This window comes from Ochotona princeps, chromosome 2 (assembly GCF_030435755.1).
Source record: "Ochotona princeps isolate mOchPri1 chromosome 2, mOchPri1.hap1, whole genome shotgun sequence".
NCBI lineage: Eukaryota > Metazoa > Chordata > Mammalia > Lagomorpha > Ochotonidae > Ochotona > Ochotona princeps.
Genome location: NC_080833.1, coordinates 123255877 through 123275723, shown reverse-complemented (window position 1 = coordinate 123275723; position 19847 = coordinate 123255877). Strand labels below are relative to the sequence as shown.

The window sequence follows — 19847 nt, the reverse complement described above, 5'->3', positions numbered from 1 at the left end:
TTTAGTGGGAATTATAATAAATCTGTAAAAAAATTTATAAAAATGAAAAATAAATCAATTTAAAATGTGCGAAACTCAAGTATGAAAACTGAATTTTATAAAACTGTTAAGACAAAACATAGAAGAAATACATTAATACATTGATTTAGGCAACAACTTTTTGCATAAGAAATCAAGAGAACAGGGTAAGAAATGGAATTATGTCAAAGTAAGAAACTACTGCACTGGAAAGGAAATAATCAACAAAATGAACAGCCACCCAACAGAAAGGGAGTAAATATTTGCAAACTATTCATCGGACGAAGGATTCTATCAAGGCTGTATCAGGAACTATGGGGCCAGTATTGTGGCCTAGCAGTTAGGCTAACACTGTGGCATCAGCATCCTGTATTGGCACTGGTTTCATCCCTGGTTGCTCCACTTCCAGTCCAGTTCCTTGCTAATTTGTACCAGGAAAAACAGAGGATAATGGCACCAGCATTTGAGTCCTGCCACCCCAAGTGGGAGACCTAAATGGTGTTGACAGAACTTAGCCTTGGCCTAGCCTAGTCCCAGCTGGTGTGACTGGGGAGTGAGCCAGTGGATAATAGACTCTCTCTTTCTGTTTCTTTCTCCTTCCTCCCTCCCTCCTTTCCTCCCTTCCTGCTTGACCACTACCCTTTGGTCACTCTGCCTGTCATAAAAACAAATCTTTTGTTAACCAGAAAAACTTGACATAAATCCAAGCAATATAATTAGTAAGTGGACAAGAAGAAATGCAGATGACCAATAGACACACATAAAAATGATCAAAATCTTGAGTCATCAAGGAAATACAAATCCATACCACAGTAAGGTATTATTTTACTCCTGTTTAAATGGCTATTATCAAAAAGAAAAAATAGCAAAATTAAATAAACATGTGAAAAGGGAAATTTAATACACTGTTGATTTGAATGTGAATTAATGTAGCCATTGTAGAAAATTACCTGGAGATTTCTTAAGACACTAAAATATTTCTACCAGTTGAGCCAGTCATTCCAATTCTGGGTATATATACGCAGAGGAAATGAAATCAGCAAATCAGATAGAATGCACTTACATGTTTAATGCAGCACTACTTAAAACATGCAGGAGATGGAAATAGCCTAGGTATCCAGTGTTGAAGGCAAAAGCAAGTAAAATATGATATATAATATATGTTGAAATATTACTCAGCCACAAAAAGGAAATTCTAAGTTTGCAGCAAGGTAGGGAGAATGTATTATGATTTTGTTAGCAAAATAACAAATGCAGAAAGATACACCTATTGAATGTTCTCTGATATGTAGAAGTTTAAAAAAATGATGTTAAGGGCCAGCATGGTTAATCCTATGCTCTGTGGCACAAGTATCCTGTATGCGTACCAGTTTATGTCCTGACTGCTCTACTTCTGATCCAGCTTTCTACTTAGCCTAGGAAAGCAGCAATGGGTGACCCAAGTCCTTGGGACCCTGCAGCAATGTGAGAGACCCAGAAGCACCTGGCTCTTGGCTTTGGATCAGCTCAGCTATGGCCATTGCAGCCATCTGGGGAGTAAACCAGCTGATGGAAGACCTTCTCTGTCGTTTCTTCTCTCTCTGTAAAAGCTGCCTTTCAAATAAAATATAAATCGTTATGGAAAATAAGAATGATATTACCTTAAACTTAGTGATTAAAAGAGACCACAAAAGGTGTAGGATTGGAGAAGACATAAAGGGTACTAAAATATATTTAAATAAAAATAACAGGTTTTAGTGTTCCATGACATGATGCGGCAGCTCTAAGTCCCAATAATGTATCGTAAATTGAATTGAAAAAAGCTGGATGAGAGGAGCTCATAGACTCCAAACACGCAGAAAGGAAAGGGATATAGGGATGTTGCCAGCATGGTTTGAAGTATTGTACTTCATCCCATAAAGCTGTGCGGCTATTACATGTTAATCAGCAATTTCAAAACTAAACTAAAAAGAAAAAAAAATAAAAAATAAACAGAATTTCAGCCCATATAATTTGGGAGAGTACAACTCTGGAAAGTTGATGAAAGAAATCATTTAGGAAAGGTGGGACTTTAAGAGCCCCAGAGTTTTTTCCACAGAACTAAATGGATGGTCTGTTGACCTAGAAGTCTAACATGCCAATAATTAATAGCAAAATACACTGTTAGTGATCAAATTTCATAACCAGTACTTAAAATTGCATTCTGTAAGTAATTGTATTTTTGCCATTATACATTCATCAGTGGATGTCAGCTGGTCAGATATATTATTCTTAGTTTCAATTACATATACTCTTTTTACAATATAATTACTTAGATTGGAGTAAAATTGTTATTATTTTTTTAATATTTGCTTTTATTTTAATAGCAGATTTACATAGAAGGGGACAGAGAAAGAGAGATCTTCCATCTGTTGGTTGACTCCCCTTTGGAACAATGACCAGAGCTGGGCCTGCCCAGAGCCTGAAGCCTCGAGCTTCTTCTGGGTCTCTCACGTGGATCCGGAAGCCCAAGGACTAGGGTTATCTTTTGCTGCTTTCCCAGACACATTATCAGGGACCTGGATTGGATGGAGCAGCTGGAACTGGAACACCTATATGGAATGCTGGCACAGCAGGCAGAGGCTTAAGCTAGTACACCACATCACTGGCCCAAAAATGCTGCTTGTTTATGCTTTTTGTAAAATGTTTAGAAAGATTTTATTTGTTTATTTGAATGTCAGACTTAACAGAGATGAAGAGACAGAAATGTGCCATCTGCTGGTTCACTCCTCAATCAGTGTCAACAGCTGGGGCTGGGCCAACAGGTACCTAGGAGCCAGCTGCTTCCTCCATGTCAACCACGTGGGAGGTAGACTTGAGTCATCTTCCACTACTTCCCTAGTCACATTAGAGAGAGATGAATTAGAAGTGGAACAGCCTGGTCTCGAACCAGCAACCATATGGGTTATTTGCTGCACCACAATGCCAATCCCATAGTTTGCTTTTTGTGTCTCATTTCATTCAATAAAATTTAATGCCTCCTTATAAAAGTACAATTTCTATCAAAAACTTAAAATTTGAAAGGTGGTTCTGTAAGTATGTAAGATCAACAGATCAGGGCCTGGATGCAATGTCTCCATTGGCTACTCTTCACCTTGCAAGTGGTAGGATCCCATATGGACACTAATTTGTGCCCTGGCTGCTCCACTTCCCATCAAAGCTTCCTGCATAAGACATCACAAAGTAGTGGAGAATGGCTCAAGTTCTTGAAACCCTGTACCCGACCCAGAAGAAGTTCCTGGCTCCTGGCTTTGAATCAGCTCAGTTCTGGCCATTGCAGCCATTTTGGAATTGAGCTAGCAGATGGTAGATCTTTCTCTCTGTGTTTCCTTCTCTCTGTAAATCTGCCTTTACAATAAAAATAAATCTTGGGGAAAAAATAAAAGATCAACAGATCAACATTTGAAAAACAAAATAGAACCAGATTTATTTCACAAGTTAGAACTGTCTGAAAAATTCTAATGTAAACAAAACAAAGTGTGACTGGTTTACGTTAGGATCATAGAAGTTACTGAATGTCAGCAGTGTTTCTATCTATTGATGCTAGTGAATACAGATGAATTCTGTTTCTGTTCTTCCCCAGTCTTGTCTCTCTGTTCTTCCTGGGTTACTACCTAAGCTTTCCATGAAGCTAGTAACATTTCTAGCTAGTAACACATAATGTTCTTTTTTTCAGGCTTCATATTTTTCTTTGTGTTTCCGCACTGATTAAGGTTATGTAATTGAGACATTGATGGCGTGTTACCTGACTCTCTACTGCTTTTTGTACTTTGCTTAACCTCCTTGTCACTTTTCGTTTTCCCTGCTTCTCCATGACACATGCCTCAGTGTTTTCCAATTTGGTATATAAACATAGTATTCTTTCATTTGAAATTGTGTTTCCTTTCATTTAGCTCAGCAAGAAGATGATGAATTTGTGTGTCAGATAATTTATGTGTTCTACCAGATGGTTTTTCACCAAGCAACCAGAGATGTTATAATCAAGGAAACTCGTATCCTTTCAATATTTATGTTGAGATAATGACATTTCATGTACTCTGAAAAGATATCTTGGTTTATTGTCTTGCAAGTGTGGAAATTATGCAAAAAAAAAAAAACTTGAAAATGAGTTTAGAAGTAAACTGTTTGCCATAAAACTATTGACCCCAATTCAACATAAGGATACAAAGAGAATTAAGTCAGGTTGTGATTCAAAGAAACTTATTAACAAGCTTATCAGTAATTTCTGACATAGCTTAAGTATCTGATAATCTTAGGCCTATTCTTGATCCTCTTGTCTTTTTTACAAAGGAATGGACATCAGTCCCCATGACTGCAGCTACCAACTATAGGCTACATATGTTATATCTTCAAAAATCTCTTTCCTGAAGCTCAGGCATTTATAGATTATCCGTATTACTCTCTGCCTAGTAGCGTAATTTCACGTCACTTTCATCATATTTTTATAATATAACAAAGTCATTATTTTACTTGCTGTTTTTTAAAAGTTGCTTATTTAAAATTTACAACAGAATTTTTTTATTTACTCATATTATTTTAGCCCTGACCTATCTGAAACAATTTTTACCTTTTTGCAGTTATTTCCTGGATTATTTTATTTCTGCGGGTTTTCTAGTTCTCATTTGTGTTGTTTGCTCGTATATATTATGTCCTTAAGTTCTTTTAGTCTTTTGAAACTAAATTATAGATTTCTGTTATGGGGGCGCTTGTTACCATGTTTTCCCTGTTTTTTCTTCTTCTAATAACAACATGTGAGATTTGACTATGATTCTTTTCTGCTGTTTATTTTTGTGCAAAATGAATGTTCTCGAACTTTTACAAAGGCAAAATAGATCAAGAAAGTTTTTGTGGCTGTACAACTCTAGAGCTCCCTCTTCAGTTATTTTCATGTTTTCAAGATAATGGCCTTGGTGCTTTTGAAAGACCTACTGTTTTTTATTTGTATTTAAATGTTTCTTCTCATCTTGTTTCAATGACCTTATTTTAAAATGTAGAGTTCAATTTCAATCTAGACACTGAAGTTAGAGAACTCTAGGAATATCTAATGTAATTGATTATCCACCATCTACACTGAAATTTTTTATCTTTAACTGTTTTCATTCAGAGGCTCCAGCGTATCTCATAGACCTGATGCATGATAAAAATAATGAAATCAGAAAGGTCTGCGATAATACACTAGATATTATAGCGGTAAGTAATTATAATTTCAACATAAATTGTAGTAGATTTCATTTTGGGAATTAAAAGTTACAAACTTATTTTAAGCTATCATTGACTATAAACGTAACTTTGTGTTTTAGGAATGTTCGGGGAAGACAATAATACTAAATTTATTTTCTAGACATTAAATCCATTCGCTTTCAACTTTCAACCATAAACTCCTTGAAGATTGTACATATTCAGGCTGATCTACCTCTCATCTCTGTGTAAGAACAGTCACTGTGGTTATAGGTTTTCAAAATGCATACAGTCAGCTTTGCCGTTTAACTATTAAACATAAATTGTGTCATTCACTTTTAGTTCCTTGATAATGTTTGGCAGATTTCTAGATTTATAAGTTGCATTGGAGTAATGGGAAATGTATCATTCATGACTTAAAAGATTTTTTAAAAATCCTTGAGTAGAGGGATGTTAAAGTGGATAATCTAAGAAACTTGCTAACGCTGGTAACTTTTCTCCACAAATTACGCTGCCCACCGTTGTCTTCTGCTTGTAGGCCTTCTACTGGGGGTACGCTAGATGCTGGATTGCATTGAATATTGATTTTCCTGTGCTGCATTCTTGCTTCCTTCATTGAATTGGATTGATTCACCTTTTAAAATGTTTCTTCCTTATAACCTACTCAGTAATTTCACACTCTAACTTAGATCAGGTGTTCGGCCTAGTGGTTATGATGCCTTTTGCACAGCCAGCATCCTGTGAGAGTACCTGACTTTGAGTCCCCACTCTGCTGCTCCTCTCATTTTCCTACTGTCGTATGCCCTGGGAGGCAGCAGATGATGACTGACGTTGTTGGGTCCCTGCTACACACGTGAGACACCTGGAGTACTGCTTCCTAGCTTCATTGTGGTCCAGCCCTAGCTGATGTAGGCATTTGGGGAATTAACCAGAAATTGGCAGGTCTTTCTCTCTCTGTTAGACACACACACAGTATGTTTTTCAGATAATGAATGCTATTTTTATGAATAAAATACTTTTTAAATAGGTCAGAATATCATTTCTAAGAAATAAACAGATTCATTTGAAATCATTAGCTTGGCATTTTTACTAGTGTTCTCTTATGAAACTGGGCAGTAACAATCAGGAAGTTTTTTGTCATCTTCCCACATTTTATTTCAGAGATTAATATCTCTGTTATCATCTTCATTCTAGATTCAACTAAAAACCTTATTCCTAGTTTAGAACTTAATGGTAACATTGACATGTTAGCCTTGCTGCCTAAGGGTAGAAGAATTGTATTATGAAATCCTTGTTCTCCCAAACAATTTTATACATATAGGCGTCAGGTCACAGAGCTTTTGAACACAAAATAATACTCTTAGAGAATAACATCATGGCTATGTACTATTTTGTAATAGGTCACTGTGTTGTATATAAGGAATACATGATTAGAATAAGAAACTTCATAAAGTCCTATATGTTTTTATCTTGAAACAACAAAGAAACAGTTGTTAGTCTCTATGTATTATCCCTGAAACACTTTTTTTATCTACCTTCTTTTAATGAAATACATATGTGAGATGATAGGTGTAGATTTACTTAGTATCTTTAGTTTATAGTCAAAGCTAATGATGACTCAAAAAATATGACCAACTCAGCTTTAATACTTAATATTCTTTTATAATGTATTATATATAATTATATGATTTATATATTTATAGCTTATAATTATATGTAATTATTATATAATTATTAATGATATATTTTTAAAAAATATTAAGTATTAAGGCTGAGTTGGCCATAGTATTCTGTATATTACTTATTACATATATATTACTTTATAATATTTAACATTATTTTAAGGAAGCAGTGGTAGATCTTTCATTCCCTGGTTCCCTCCCCAAAATTCTAGGCCAGTCCAAAGCCAGAATCCTAAAACTCATCCTGAATCTCCCAGATGGTTGGCAGGGATCCACGTAGCCTAGCTGTCTGCTACCTGCCAAAGTGCACAGTAGTTGGAAGCTGCATCAAAAGTAAAGAATCTGGGAAAACAATGCATTTTAATTTGGTATGCATTCCAAGCAACAGCTGCGCACCAAACACCTGCCCTTTAAGTTTCTTCTAAAACTTGAGCTGTTCCCATCCTGTGTCTCCACTATCCTTTGATACTATTCAAATCTGCTCTTTCGGCCCGGATACAATAGCCTAGTGGCTAAAGCCCTTGCCGTGCACGGGCCCTGGATCCCATATGGGTGTTGGTTTGTACCCTGGCGGCCCCGCTTCCCATCCAGTTTCCTACTTGTGGCCTGGGAAAGCAGTCAAGGATGGTCCAAAGCCTTGGGACCTTGTACCTGCATGGGAGACTCATAGTGGCTCCTGGCACTTGGCTTCGAATCAGCTCAGCTCCGGCCATTTTGCCCACTTGGGGAGTGAATCAATAGACAGAAGATCTTGCACTCTGTCTCTGCTCCTTTCTCTATATCTAACTATCCAACAAAAATAAAATAAATTTTTTAAAAAATCTTCACTTTCTAGAACCATGTATTTTTAATGCATTTTGTTTCATTTCTTCACTTGCCCCACCCTACTTGCAACCTTTGCTAATTCTTACTGCTCTGTTGCTATATTGTGATACTCACTAAAGTAACCCTGCCGTACATTTCTTTAATGTTAATATTGCTGATTAGACAATCTTTGGAGGCTTCCACATCCTACAAAGTATTAAAATGGAACCTCCGAGGCAGACAACTGTCCCATCAGTTAACAGACCAGTTAGGAAGCCTAAGGTCCCACATAGGAGTGCTCAGGTTCCACAGCAGGTTCCATGTCCATATTCTAGCTTCCTTCTTCTTAAAAAAAAAAAAAAATATATATATATATATATATATACATATATACATTTATATGTATTTTGTACATATATATAGGAAATAACATTTTTTTTACTTTATTTGGAAAGTCAGATTTACAGAGAGGAGAGACAGAAAGAAAGATCTTCCATCTACTGGTTTACTCCCCATGTGGCCAATCCGAAGCCAGGAGCAAGGCGCTGCTTCCAGATTTCCCATGCCACTACTGGATCCCTCGGCTTTGGGCTGTCCTCTACTGTTTTCCCAGGTCACGAGCAGGGGAGCTGGATGGGAAGTAAAGCAGCCAGAATGCAAACTGGTACCACCCAGGGCCTCTGCCTTCCCTGTAATGGTACTCTGGGAGGCAACAGGGACAGTTCTTACACCTTGCTGCCCAGGTTTAAGAGCTAGGTTGAGTTCTCAACGCTCAGTTGCAACCAAACCCTGTCCTGATGGTTGCAGGCATTTGAGAAGTGAACCCTCCAATGAGATCTCTTTCCCAATGCCTCCCCTTCTCTACCTCCAAATTAACGAATTTTTTTGAATTTTGGAATGTAAAGTGATAAATGAAATTTTCTTAGATTTTATAAAGTGCCTTATTTTTATGAAGCCTTCCAAAGAAAATAATTAGCTTAATGAAACTGATGTGTATCAGCTGACGTATGTAAAACTCACAAAGAGACTGTATGAGTTAGTATTTTTTTAAAAAGGGAGCAATTGACAGATTTAGTTCTCCTGAATTCTTTTTGATTCTCTGCGATGAATTTTATCAAGAATACTTTGGATATTATACCAAGTAATTTCTGGATGATTTCATGCTTCAGGAAACTTCAGCCTAAAAACTTACTTAGGAAATCTAAATTTGAAAGTCCCAATTTCTAGAAGAAACATCCCACCGTTCTAGCGGAAGACTATTTCCTCACCTTTCCACGCATGTTCCTGTAAGACAGGAAGCATCTATATCAATTTTAGCTTGACAGTAGGGAATTGTTATATATTCCCCAATTTTTTTCTCCGCCTCTTTGTTGATTGGGATTCTTGTCTTAAATTCAGTCATTTATATTGCTGAAGTAGCAGCTTGACCTTATTTAGTCCAGACACTATTTTTAATTATAATTCTGCCTGCTAAATCAAGCAAATTCTAAAGCTATTGAAGATCCATTTTATAACAGTTATTTTAAAGATGATAGAAATATGTATGTATATATAAAGCACCTATCACATGATGAATTTTCAGTATTTTTGTTTAAGCTAGACCATAATCTAAATTCAAGTCTAGTCATCAAAAGGTTTAAATATAGAAAATATAATTTAACATTTACCTTCCTTGGGGCAATTAAATATCTGTATTACTTTCTTATTATTTTAATTTTTTAAAACAACATTGGAAGATTATCCATTCATGATTTGAAATTTAACTGTTAGAAGTTATTTAGAAATGTATTTTGCCAGATATATTACTGTTCAGTTTATATTGGAAGTTGTCCTGCAAAGTGACTGGATTTAGCACTTTAAACTTCATGTCATACCCACTAATTGCACAAGACAGTTAACTGAGGGACCTGTATTAGGACCTTTAAGTAGGAAGTAGGAAGCTGTAACAGTTTGGAAAGCCTTATCTGTGAAATATATTCAGAGTCTATGATGACTTACTTGGATTTGGAATCAATTTATAAATTGTCAGACAAAAATTAAACTCCTTTGTGTTGCTGAGCATCATGATGTGGGGACACTGGGAGTGTGAACCATTTATTTCATCTGTGTGTGGAGATGGTTTCTCACTTCCTCTTGGTAATAGCTGCCAATCTCTGATGCTTTGAGTCCAAGCTTTATTACAGGTCACAACTAGGGGTGCTAACTGCTCCTCCTGAACTCTCTTAAAAAGTGAAACAAGAAGAAATTGACTTAATTTGAAACAAAAGACACTTTGATCAGACTCAGCAAATACAGTATTTTCTAGACAAAGACTATCAAAGGAGAGTAGTCTTTGTCTAAATGGTATAGTAATGGTTAAGTGAACATTTTAAATAGTTCCCAAAAAACCTGCGTAGGGACTTAGGCAAAGACTTTTTAAGACTATTTATATATCTAGCTTTTGATTTCCTGTTATTGTCAAAATCACTATACTGGACAATAAAAATCTAAATTGTACTGAAGTAATAGGAATCTGTGTAGCTCAAAGCCACTTTCTTTAAGCACTGTTTTGCTACTCAAGACGTTATACAATGTCAAGAAAAATTACATAGCTTATAAAATATAGGCCTTTTCAGTAAAGAACCTGTCCCCCCACGTTATGTATGTATTAGACTAGTGATTATATCTTTAACACAGTTAGTGGTAATATTCTGGTATTAAGTGGGATTATATAACAATAATTACATCATACAGTCTCTGTGTCCTCATCAGCTAGTTGATTTGCAGCTTGATGAGGCAGAAAATGGCCTGTGAATACAGAGAAGAGCAGGGAGGCAGATAGAGAAGCCCAGCTACTTAGTCTTCCAAAGCAGTAACAAGCAAGTTGACCATAGCCTTTTTCTTCTAAACCTTGAGAATCATGAAAGGAAAAATTGAACATATACATCTAAGCTAAAGAGCTTATAAAAACCCAATTATATTTTTATTCTTTAGTATTCCCTCACCTTTGTGTAAAATATGTGAGCTCAAAAGAAAATATCTCCCTTATGGATAAACATATTCCTCTATTGACATATCTGAGTTACCAAACATTAAGTACATCGTTATAAAACATATACTATGCGTAGAACACCAACACAGACAGTAGGAATATAAAACTTGACACCAAGCCCCTAGAATAAGTTTACCATCTAGACTATTGAAAACATATCTTGATAACATGACTCTCTTGTTTAAATATAAAGATTGGTGTTCCATGAGCAATACTATTGTAAATTTTTCTGTGTTAGTGACACATTATATGCAGATGTGTATGGAAAAAGAAATATAAATGTTTTCTCTGATGAAATTGGTATCTATTGTCTTCCTGTTCTGAGACAGGCAAGTGTTTCATTGGTACAGTGACCAATTTGAATGAGATTTTGACACAAAATGAGATTTTGAAACAAGGTTTTGAATTGTAGCTCTTATTTTTTTGCTAGCTCTAATTATAATCATGGGAATCATGTTTTAAGAAGTTTTAATTAATGCCTAGCCCTGATACTTTAGCGGAAAATAAGGTATTGTCTTCACCTAATGTCATATAAAGGTTGTCAGTAAGACTGGTTTATTAACATGAGATAAATCCTCAAAGGTCATGGTCCTCATTAAAATAGCAGGAAAGGGTTGCAAGACCAAAAGAAAAAAAATCTGGATGTATTAATATTGTTGCCAACCAAGAAGAGTGCTTATAAAAAGCATAAAAGCGTCTCTCCATATCTTAAACATATAAGAGAAGTTTTTGTAAGGTTAAGGGTAGCATTAGGATTAGAACTCAAGCTTTTAAAAGTGCAAGTAGGTAAAATGGGTAGATGATAGATTCTTTTTGTTGGCCTGTGGGTTGGATAGGGACACAAAACAAGGTATTCCAAATGAATTACGGACAGAAACTTCTAACACCTGTTTCCAGAGCAGTTAGAACTTGTTTCTGCTTCTTTTGCAGTCTTGGAAAATTTTAACTTCTTAATATAGGTTTCACATTTTTATATGTGTGCTTTTTCATGCCGTCCAACTGGAGTTCAGTAGGATAGGCTTGATCAGCTATCTGTCTTATTTTTTTATGTTGCAGAAGCAAAGAGATGGGAATTTAGGGTATTTTCCAGCTTCTTTGAACTTAACACAATTTGTGTGTTTGTGAATGTATATATCTTCGCTTTCCCTGCGGCACGTTACTTTATTTTTTAAATTGCTGACAGTTGGACTGAGAGGCTCTGAAGCATAGGATGAATGAGACCACTCATCATTTCTTACTAAAACAAATTTCATTTAGTTTTATCTGTTAATTTGTGGTCTGGCGTGGCATGGTACATGACATAATATTGCACAGGTTAGCCTCCTCAGTGGTTAGAAAATGCCATATTCAAGACTAAGGGTCAACATTCAAGACAATTTTGTTGAGAAATAATTTGTACATAAAAAATATTTTACTGTGTCCTATTTAGTCATGTGTATATCTGTATATATGTGTCATTGAGAGAAATATTTTCTGAGATATAAAAAACATCCTTCTAGTGGCTACTATGTTAATCTTAATGAGCAACTAAATTACTTTAGACCTGGTTTAATTTAGTATGAAGATTGCATTAAATAAGCCATATTACAGTCTCAATTAGGGGGCTGCCACATTAAAGAAGAAAGTAAAATCTGTTTTACATCAGTTATGTCAGAACAGAAAGCAGATCTGTGTAGCTCTGTGTTATCCTCTAGTGTGTTAATCAGATACAAGGTGTGACAGAAGCCAGTGACAAAGAGTTTCCCTGATAGTGAACAGGCTCTGATAATAGGCTGGTTAAGTCTTCGTAATGTTTCAGTGTTTTAAGTAGTAAACAAAATGATGTAGGACTTCAAAAGGGGTGGCACATTCCATGTAAAAATCAAACCATAGTCCTTCATGACACTTTAGAATTTATACGAACTGCTGAATGCTTAAGATCCTAATGTTGGGATTTGAGACAAAAATGGAAGAAACCTATCTCCCTTTAAATATGAGGTAAGCTTAAGTCTCAAAGCCAGGACACAAGGCTGTGCATCTTATAAAAAGTACTGCTTCAAAAGTGAAAAAAAAAAAAAAAAAAAACCTATACCTAAGGTATTTCCAGAAAAGCTTTTTTTAAGTATGATGATTATGATTGGACTGGGAATTCTCATAGTCATTTCCTGACATGGCTGCAGGGAACAAGGGAGGGATAGATAATATAACATAGGGATGTTAGACAGAGTTTATTTTAACTGATATGTGTTTAAATTTGATTTTAAAATTTGACACTGGATATTCATCTGGAGTTGCTGCTGAATTTTTTAAGAAGTTTGTCCATTTTGCCTAAATTTTCACTCATTTGAAATGATTATTTTAGCAGTTTTCTGAAGTAATGATGTGAATCATGACATTAAGTTTTAGATTTGTTTAATCTTATGAATGAAACCTGAGACCCAGAAATGAAACAATAAAGCATTTTTAGAAATTTAGTAGTCTCTAGTTAACAACAGAGGGGGGACTGGAAACTAACCTTATAATTTCTCCTCATTTCCTAATCTTACCTCCATTGAATTACATCATCTTAAATAATTAGTATCTACAAATTCATGCTCCAAGATACAAATGGACTGTGACTTTGCCATGACAGTGAAACTGTATTCATTGACTATTTCCAGAATGTATATAGAAAGTAGCTGAGGCCAGAGATTTCGTCATGGAAAACCATACCTTTATTGTTTTGAAGATTCCTTTATTACATTTTTAATCTTAAAATGGCCATTTAAATGAAACAATAGTAAGTAGGTAACAGTTGATTTAATATTTTGTTTATACAGATTTATTTATTTTTTTTTATATATTTATTATTTAACTTCAGTAATTACATTGTATTATGTGACACAATTACATAGATACTTGGGTTCTCCCCACCCCTCCCCAAACCCTCCCACCATGGTGGATTCCTCCACCTTGTTGCATAACCACAGCTCAAGTTCAGTTGAGATTCCCCCATTGCAAGCGTATACCAAACATAGAGTCCAGCATCTTATTGTCCAGTCAAGTCCAACGGCTTCTTAGGTATACCCTCTCTGGTCTGAAGACAGAGCCAGCAGAGCATCATCCCAGTCAATTGAAAGCTCCAACATACCATCAGCAAAAATTTACATCATTATGGAATTAATTGACATAGTAATGAGTAACCAACATGTTAAAAGTAAATGCGAGTTCCCAGTCACCTTCTGTGACCACCTCACCTATACTTCAATCTTAGTTTATACACAACATATAACATTCAAAACATAACATGTTATACATAACATCATATCATCTTAAATTAAGGCAAACATGTGGTATTTAACCTTTTGGGATTGGCTCATTTCCCTTAGCATTATGGTTTCCAGTTTGGCCCATTTGGCCACAAAGAACTGCATTTTGTTTTTTTTAATAGCTGAGTAGTATTCCATGGAGTAGATGAACCATAGCTTTCTTATCCAATCCTCTGTTGATGGGCATTTTGGTTGCTTCCATGTTTTTGCAATTACTGATTGTGCTGCTATGAGCATAGGAGTGCATGTTGGTTTCTCATAAAACAAGTGTTCTGGATATATTCCTAGGAGTGCTATTGCTGGATCATACGGTATGTTGAATTTGAGTTGTTTGAATATTCTCCATACTGATTTCCATAGAGGCTGTACCAGCCTGCAGCCCCACCAGCAGTGGAGTAGGGTTCCCTTTTCCCCGCAACCTCGCCAACAAGTGTTGTTGGTGCTTTTATTCATGTGGGCCAGTCTTACTGGTGTTAGGTGGTACCTCATTGATGTTTTAATTTGGATTTCCCTTATTGCCAGGGAACTTGAGCATTTTTTCATATGTTTATTTGCCATTTGGGTTTGTTCCTTTGTGAAGTGTTTGCCCATTTCCCGTGCCCATTTCTTGAGTGGCTTGTTTGTTTTGGCATTTTGGTTGTTTTGTAGCTCTTTGTATATTCTGGAGATCAGCCCTCTATCACCTATGTCGTGTGCGAAGATCTTCTCCCATTCTGTGGGTTGCCTTTTTACTTTGTTGATTGTTTCTCTAGCATACAGATTTATTTTTTCACAGGGTACAGATTACATGCATTGGGAATCACCTCTCCCCTTTCCTCCCCTCTTATTATAAAGGCCTAGTCATTTATTTCAATGTTACATGTTTAACTTTCTGATACATAAATGTATGATGACATGACAAGTATAGAAAAAGGAAGAAAACAAAGTAACAAAATGTAAAAGTGTAATTAAAATATTATGAATCTTCCACTAAACTGAAAAGTGAAAGTTTTCTTTTTAACCAGATTAACAGAGAGCAAGAGAGACAGAAAGATCTTCCATCCACTGGTTTTATTTTCAAATGGCCAATGGCTAAAGCCAAGCCAATCTGAAAGCTTACCAGGAGCTTCTTCCAGGATTCCCACATGAGTGCAGGGGCACAAGGTTTGGGGCCATCTTTATTTTTACTATTTTTTTTTAATTTCTTTTATTGGAATGGCAGATCTACATAGAGAAGAAGATATGTCCACTGGTTCATTCCCTAGTGGAGCTGAACTGATCCAAAGCCAGGAGCCAGGAGCTTCTTCTAGGTCTCCCACAAGGTTGTAGGGCCCCAAGGCTTTGGGCCAGCTTCTACTGCTTTTTTTGGCTACCATCTACTGCTTTTCCAGGTCCAAAGCAAGGACCTGGATAGGAAGTGGAACAGCTGGGACATAAACCAGAGCACAAAACATATCCCAGCATTTAGCAAGGTGAAGATTTAGCCATTGAGCCATTGCACTGGGCCCAAAAAGTTAATTTTATTTATTTACTTTTAAAAGTTTTATTTAAAAGGCAGAGTGAGAGAGAGAATGCTTCCATTTGCTGATTCAAATGTCTGGGTGGGCCGCACTGAAACCAGGAGTCTAGGACATCATATGGTTCTCCATATGGGTGACAGGGACCCAAGTCTTTCCCATTCTGTGCATGAGCAGGAAGCTCAGTCAGGAGCAGAGGCAAGGATACTGATGTCCCAAAGCCGTGGCTTAACATCCAGTGCCACAATGTGCATCTTCCAACCCCTGCAGACAAACAGCTTTATGGCTCTTGAGTCAAGTGAAGCAAGCAGTTAAGAAACAATACATTACCAGTATTTAATATGCCTTCATTATGATTTATACTATAGTATTATAAGGCATGTGACTATTCTTGAAGCAACGCCAATTAGTATGCAGATATACTTCTCTGGAATACGCTTTGTTGTTTTGCTCTTATGCACTAGGAGATTGAGCTCAATGACTACAGTAGGTTCATTCTTTGTTTCTACTATAAGGCTGCTTCAAATATGATGATGGGGCCCGGCGGCGTGGCCTGGCGGCTAAAAGTCCTCGCCTTGAATGCCCCGGGATCCCATATGGGCGCCGGTTCTAGTCCCGGCAGCTCCACTTCCCGTCCCGCTCCCTGCTTGTGGCCTGGGAAAGCAGTTGAGGACGGCCCAAGGCTTTGGGACCCTGCACCCACGTGGCAGACCCGGAAGAGGTTCCTGGTTCCCAGCTTCGGATCGGCGCAGTACCGGCCCGTTGCAGCTCACTTGGGGAGTGAAACATCAGATGGAAGATCTTCCTCTCTGTCTGTCCTCCTCTCTGTATATCCGGCTTTCCAATAATAATAAAAATCTTTAAAAAAAAAAAAAACAAATATGATGATGTATCTGCTTACAGCTAACTGTATTTGAGCGTTTGCCAAGAGCCACATGGAAACCAAAATCTGTACTTTGAAAATAAAATTGTAAGGAGATTCAGAGTTATATAAAGCATTTAGGCTCAGTAGGTTTGAAGCCGATCACAGTGTTAGCACATAATTAGGCATCACAATATTTCATTTAATTTTGCACACCCAGTGTGACCCACCAAAATCAATTACCAACAAAGCTGCTAATTGCAGCATCTCTGCTTATTATTTACAACTCCCTCTTTCCTACTACCCTCCTGAGTGTGGCTAGATCGGGAATAATATGACTGAGAACAAAATGTTACACTTAGCAGACCAGCAGCTAATTCCTCCACTATCTAGGCTTCATCAACATTCACCCTCATTCACAAAATCCTGGAGCTGAAATTTGACCTGAGAAGTCATTTGGTATAATCTCACTGGGTCAAGAGTCCATTCTTAGCGACCCTTACACATGCTCATTTATCTTCTGTTGAACTGTTTCTTCCACAGGCCTTCGGTTTAAATTACTGTAAAAGTCACAAATGGCTATAATCCCTAGGTCCAGTTACTTCAATATTCTGGGCCTCATTTTCTGCTTGGTAAAATGCCAGTAATTATAGCACCTGTTTTAGAAAGCTGATGCTTGAATTCATAAATATTAATAGCTCCAAACACTTTATGTATTCTGTTATTTTGTCAGAGCAGTCTGGGTGTGCCCAGTGATTAGATGACCATTTTAATTACTATCACATCTAATCAGTAGCCACCAAAATTTTAAAGGTATGGTATTTGGTTTCATTTATATCGCTTTCAGAAACAGGTTAACATTATAGATAAACCTCGGGTTAAAATCTTTAGTATTGCAAATACTGAAATTCTGTAAGTTGAATTGCAAATGTTTAATTAAAGTAAAATGCAATATTAATAATAGCTTTTATTCATTTTAGTTTTAAGTAATGATATTGGGAAATACATTGACAGCTAATAGAGTATTAGTCACTAACTATTACAAAAGGAAAGCCCAATTAGTTTGGTGGAGGCAATATATGAAATATACATACACACACACACACACACACACACACACATATATATATTCTGTGTTCTCCAATTTAATAAAAAGGAAATGTCTGTTTTTTGAATGTGCAACACAGAGCATACAGTCTAACAGCTAATGCTATTTACAGACTTATTGACAAATTCTTACATTGTGCAAGCTAAATTGAACTTTTAAAATTGTAATGAGAAAATGTAATAAATATCTGTTGTAAAATTTCATACATTTTTTTTTACATCCCAGATATTTATTCTCTAGTAATTTTTTTACTTGAACTTAGGTTAGGTAAAAATTCAGCATTTGACTAGAATACATGTTTTATCCACCTCCTGCTTAACAAGGCTTTTGCTTGGCACCCTTCTGACTCTGATTTTAAACAGCTATAACTATATATTTCAAGAAATGACATAGGGGGCTTGGCAGTGTGGCCTAGTGGCTAAGGCCCTCGCCTTGATCCCATATGGCCGCTGGTTCTAATCCCGGCAGCTCCACTTCCTCTCTGTCTCTCCTCCTCTCAGTATATCTGACTTTGTAATAAAAATAAAATAAATCTTTAAAAAAAAAAAAAAAAAAAAAGAAATGACATAGGAATTTAAAAGTAAGCACCCTAAAGTTACCAGAGCAAAATATAAGTGGAATTTTTTCCGTGTATCATTGTATGTATTGCTAATTGTTAAGTGTTCATACTATTCAAAAATAACCACGACTTACAGAAAAGGCCTGATGATCAATGGGTTCTAACTGTAGGTGAATTTTGGAGCTGTGCCTGTTTGTTCTTCAAAGGCATTTACCAAGAGCTTTTTATATTACAAGTGCTCCACTTCTGAGGCAGCTCCGGCTAATGTGCCTGGGAAAGCAGCAGAAACTGTCCCAGGTGTTTGAATCCCTGCCAGCCACGTGGGAGAGACAGACAGAGTTCCTGCACCTCACTGCCGGCATTTGGGGAGTGAATCACAACCAATTCAAGATCTCTGTGTGATGTCTCTGCCCCACTCTGTTCAAAAATGCCTTTCAAATCAGTAAATAGTTTCAAATAGTGTTTCAGAGTCCAAAATTTTTGAGTATCATGTTCATGCTCAAAATGTCTGGGATTTGGGGCTCTTTAGGATTTTGGTTCACCAAGTAAGAAAATACTGTATAATTGAAAAAACAAAATTAAATTACGCTATTTTTTGTAGTAAACCATTTCAGCAATTAAAGGAAATCTTTTCTGGTGATTCTTAGCCCCAGCTGTGTAATCTCTACTAACGACGTAACAAATGAGGTCATTTGAAGGATAACCTGTCCACTAATGCCAGAAATACTTGTAGGCACAAGAAATACCTAGAAGCTAAAGTCTGGTTACTTACCTAAACTCTTGGAAATATTTAGATAATATTCAGGTGTTATTTTGTCAAATTTAAACTTCTCTGGTGACTGTCATTGGCATTATTGATCAGTAGTCCAGATATTTCCTTAATACATGTTTCTAAATCCTTTTTAGTAGTTATAGACAAGGTTTTTTTAATATTCCCTTTAACCCAAACGAAAACCCTCACAGTTTTCTTCTCATGTCATAAAGTGTCGCTGCCTAAGTTCCAAAGCAGAAACTAGGTACCAATAGTTGTCTACTTGTTTTCCATAGGAATATGATGAAGAATGGGCTAAGAAAATTCAGAGCGAGAAGTTCCGCTGGCATAATTCTCAATGGCTGGAAATGGTGGAGAGTCGTCAGATGGATGAGAGTGAGCAGTATTTGTATGGTGATGACCGAATAGAGCCATACATCCATGAGGGAGATATTCTCGAAAGACCTGACCTTTTCTACAGCTCAGGTACTGTGATGAGCAAGACAATAATAAGCCCTGTGCCTGTGTGCCATAATTACAGACTTTAGCCTGCCATCTTGTACACACTTCTGCTTTGTAAAATATTCCTTAGTGTATAAATCATCTTTGGTAATGGTTCCACATGCAATGTATACGTTCAACAAACAAAACCTCTTAAATCACTGTTTTTTTTCCGAGTGGTTCTCCATAAAAAAAAGAAAAACAAAATCTGTGGTCAGGAAAATGAGTTACTCTGACAAGTTTCTTATGCTCCAGAATGTGAAACTGAAACTGACATCTTAAAGATTCTGACTTCTGTTGAAAAATGTAGTATTCGTTTTTCTCCAATCTGCATTTTTTAAAATGTATAAGCTATTACAATTATTTTTCTATGTATACAATCTTAAAATTTCTACTGATTTTGCTTAAGTTTCAAATTACCAAGTTATTTTCTGAGTGATGAAAAGATTAAGACACATTATACCAATCTTGCTTGCCATCTAAACTGCTAATTTATTCAACATAAAATTTAATATTTTAATGCTCTTTCATATAGTAGATAACATTGTTGGT

The 19847-nt window shown here is 36.3% G+C and overlaps 1 protein-coding gene across 1 annotated transcript in view; it reads left to right on the top strand.

The window, feature by feature from the left end:
- Positions 1 to 19847, top strand: part of KIFAP3 (kinesin associated protein 3) — a 150405-nt gene that overhangs the window by 86789 nt on the left and 43769 nt on the right. Inside the window, exons 17-19 of the mRNA XM_058660626.1 lie at positions 3930 to 4028; positions 5141 to 5226; positions 19091 to 19280. Coding sequence (XP_058516609.1) covers positions 3930 to 4028; positions 5141 to 5226; positions 19091 to 19280 — 375 coding nt within the window. The remainder of the gene's footprint in view (positions 1 to 3929; positions 4029 to 5140; positions 5227 to 19090; positions 19281 to 19847) is intronic.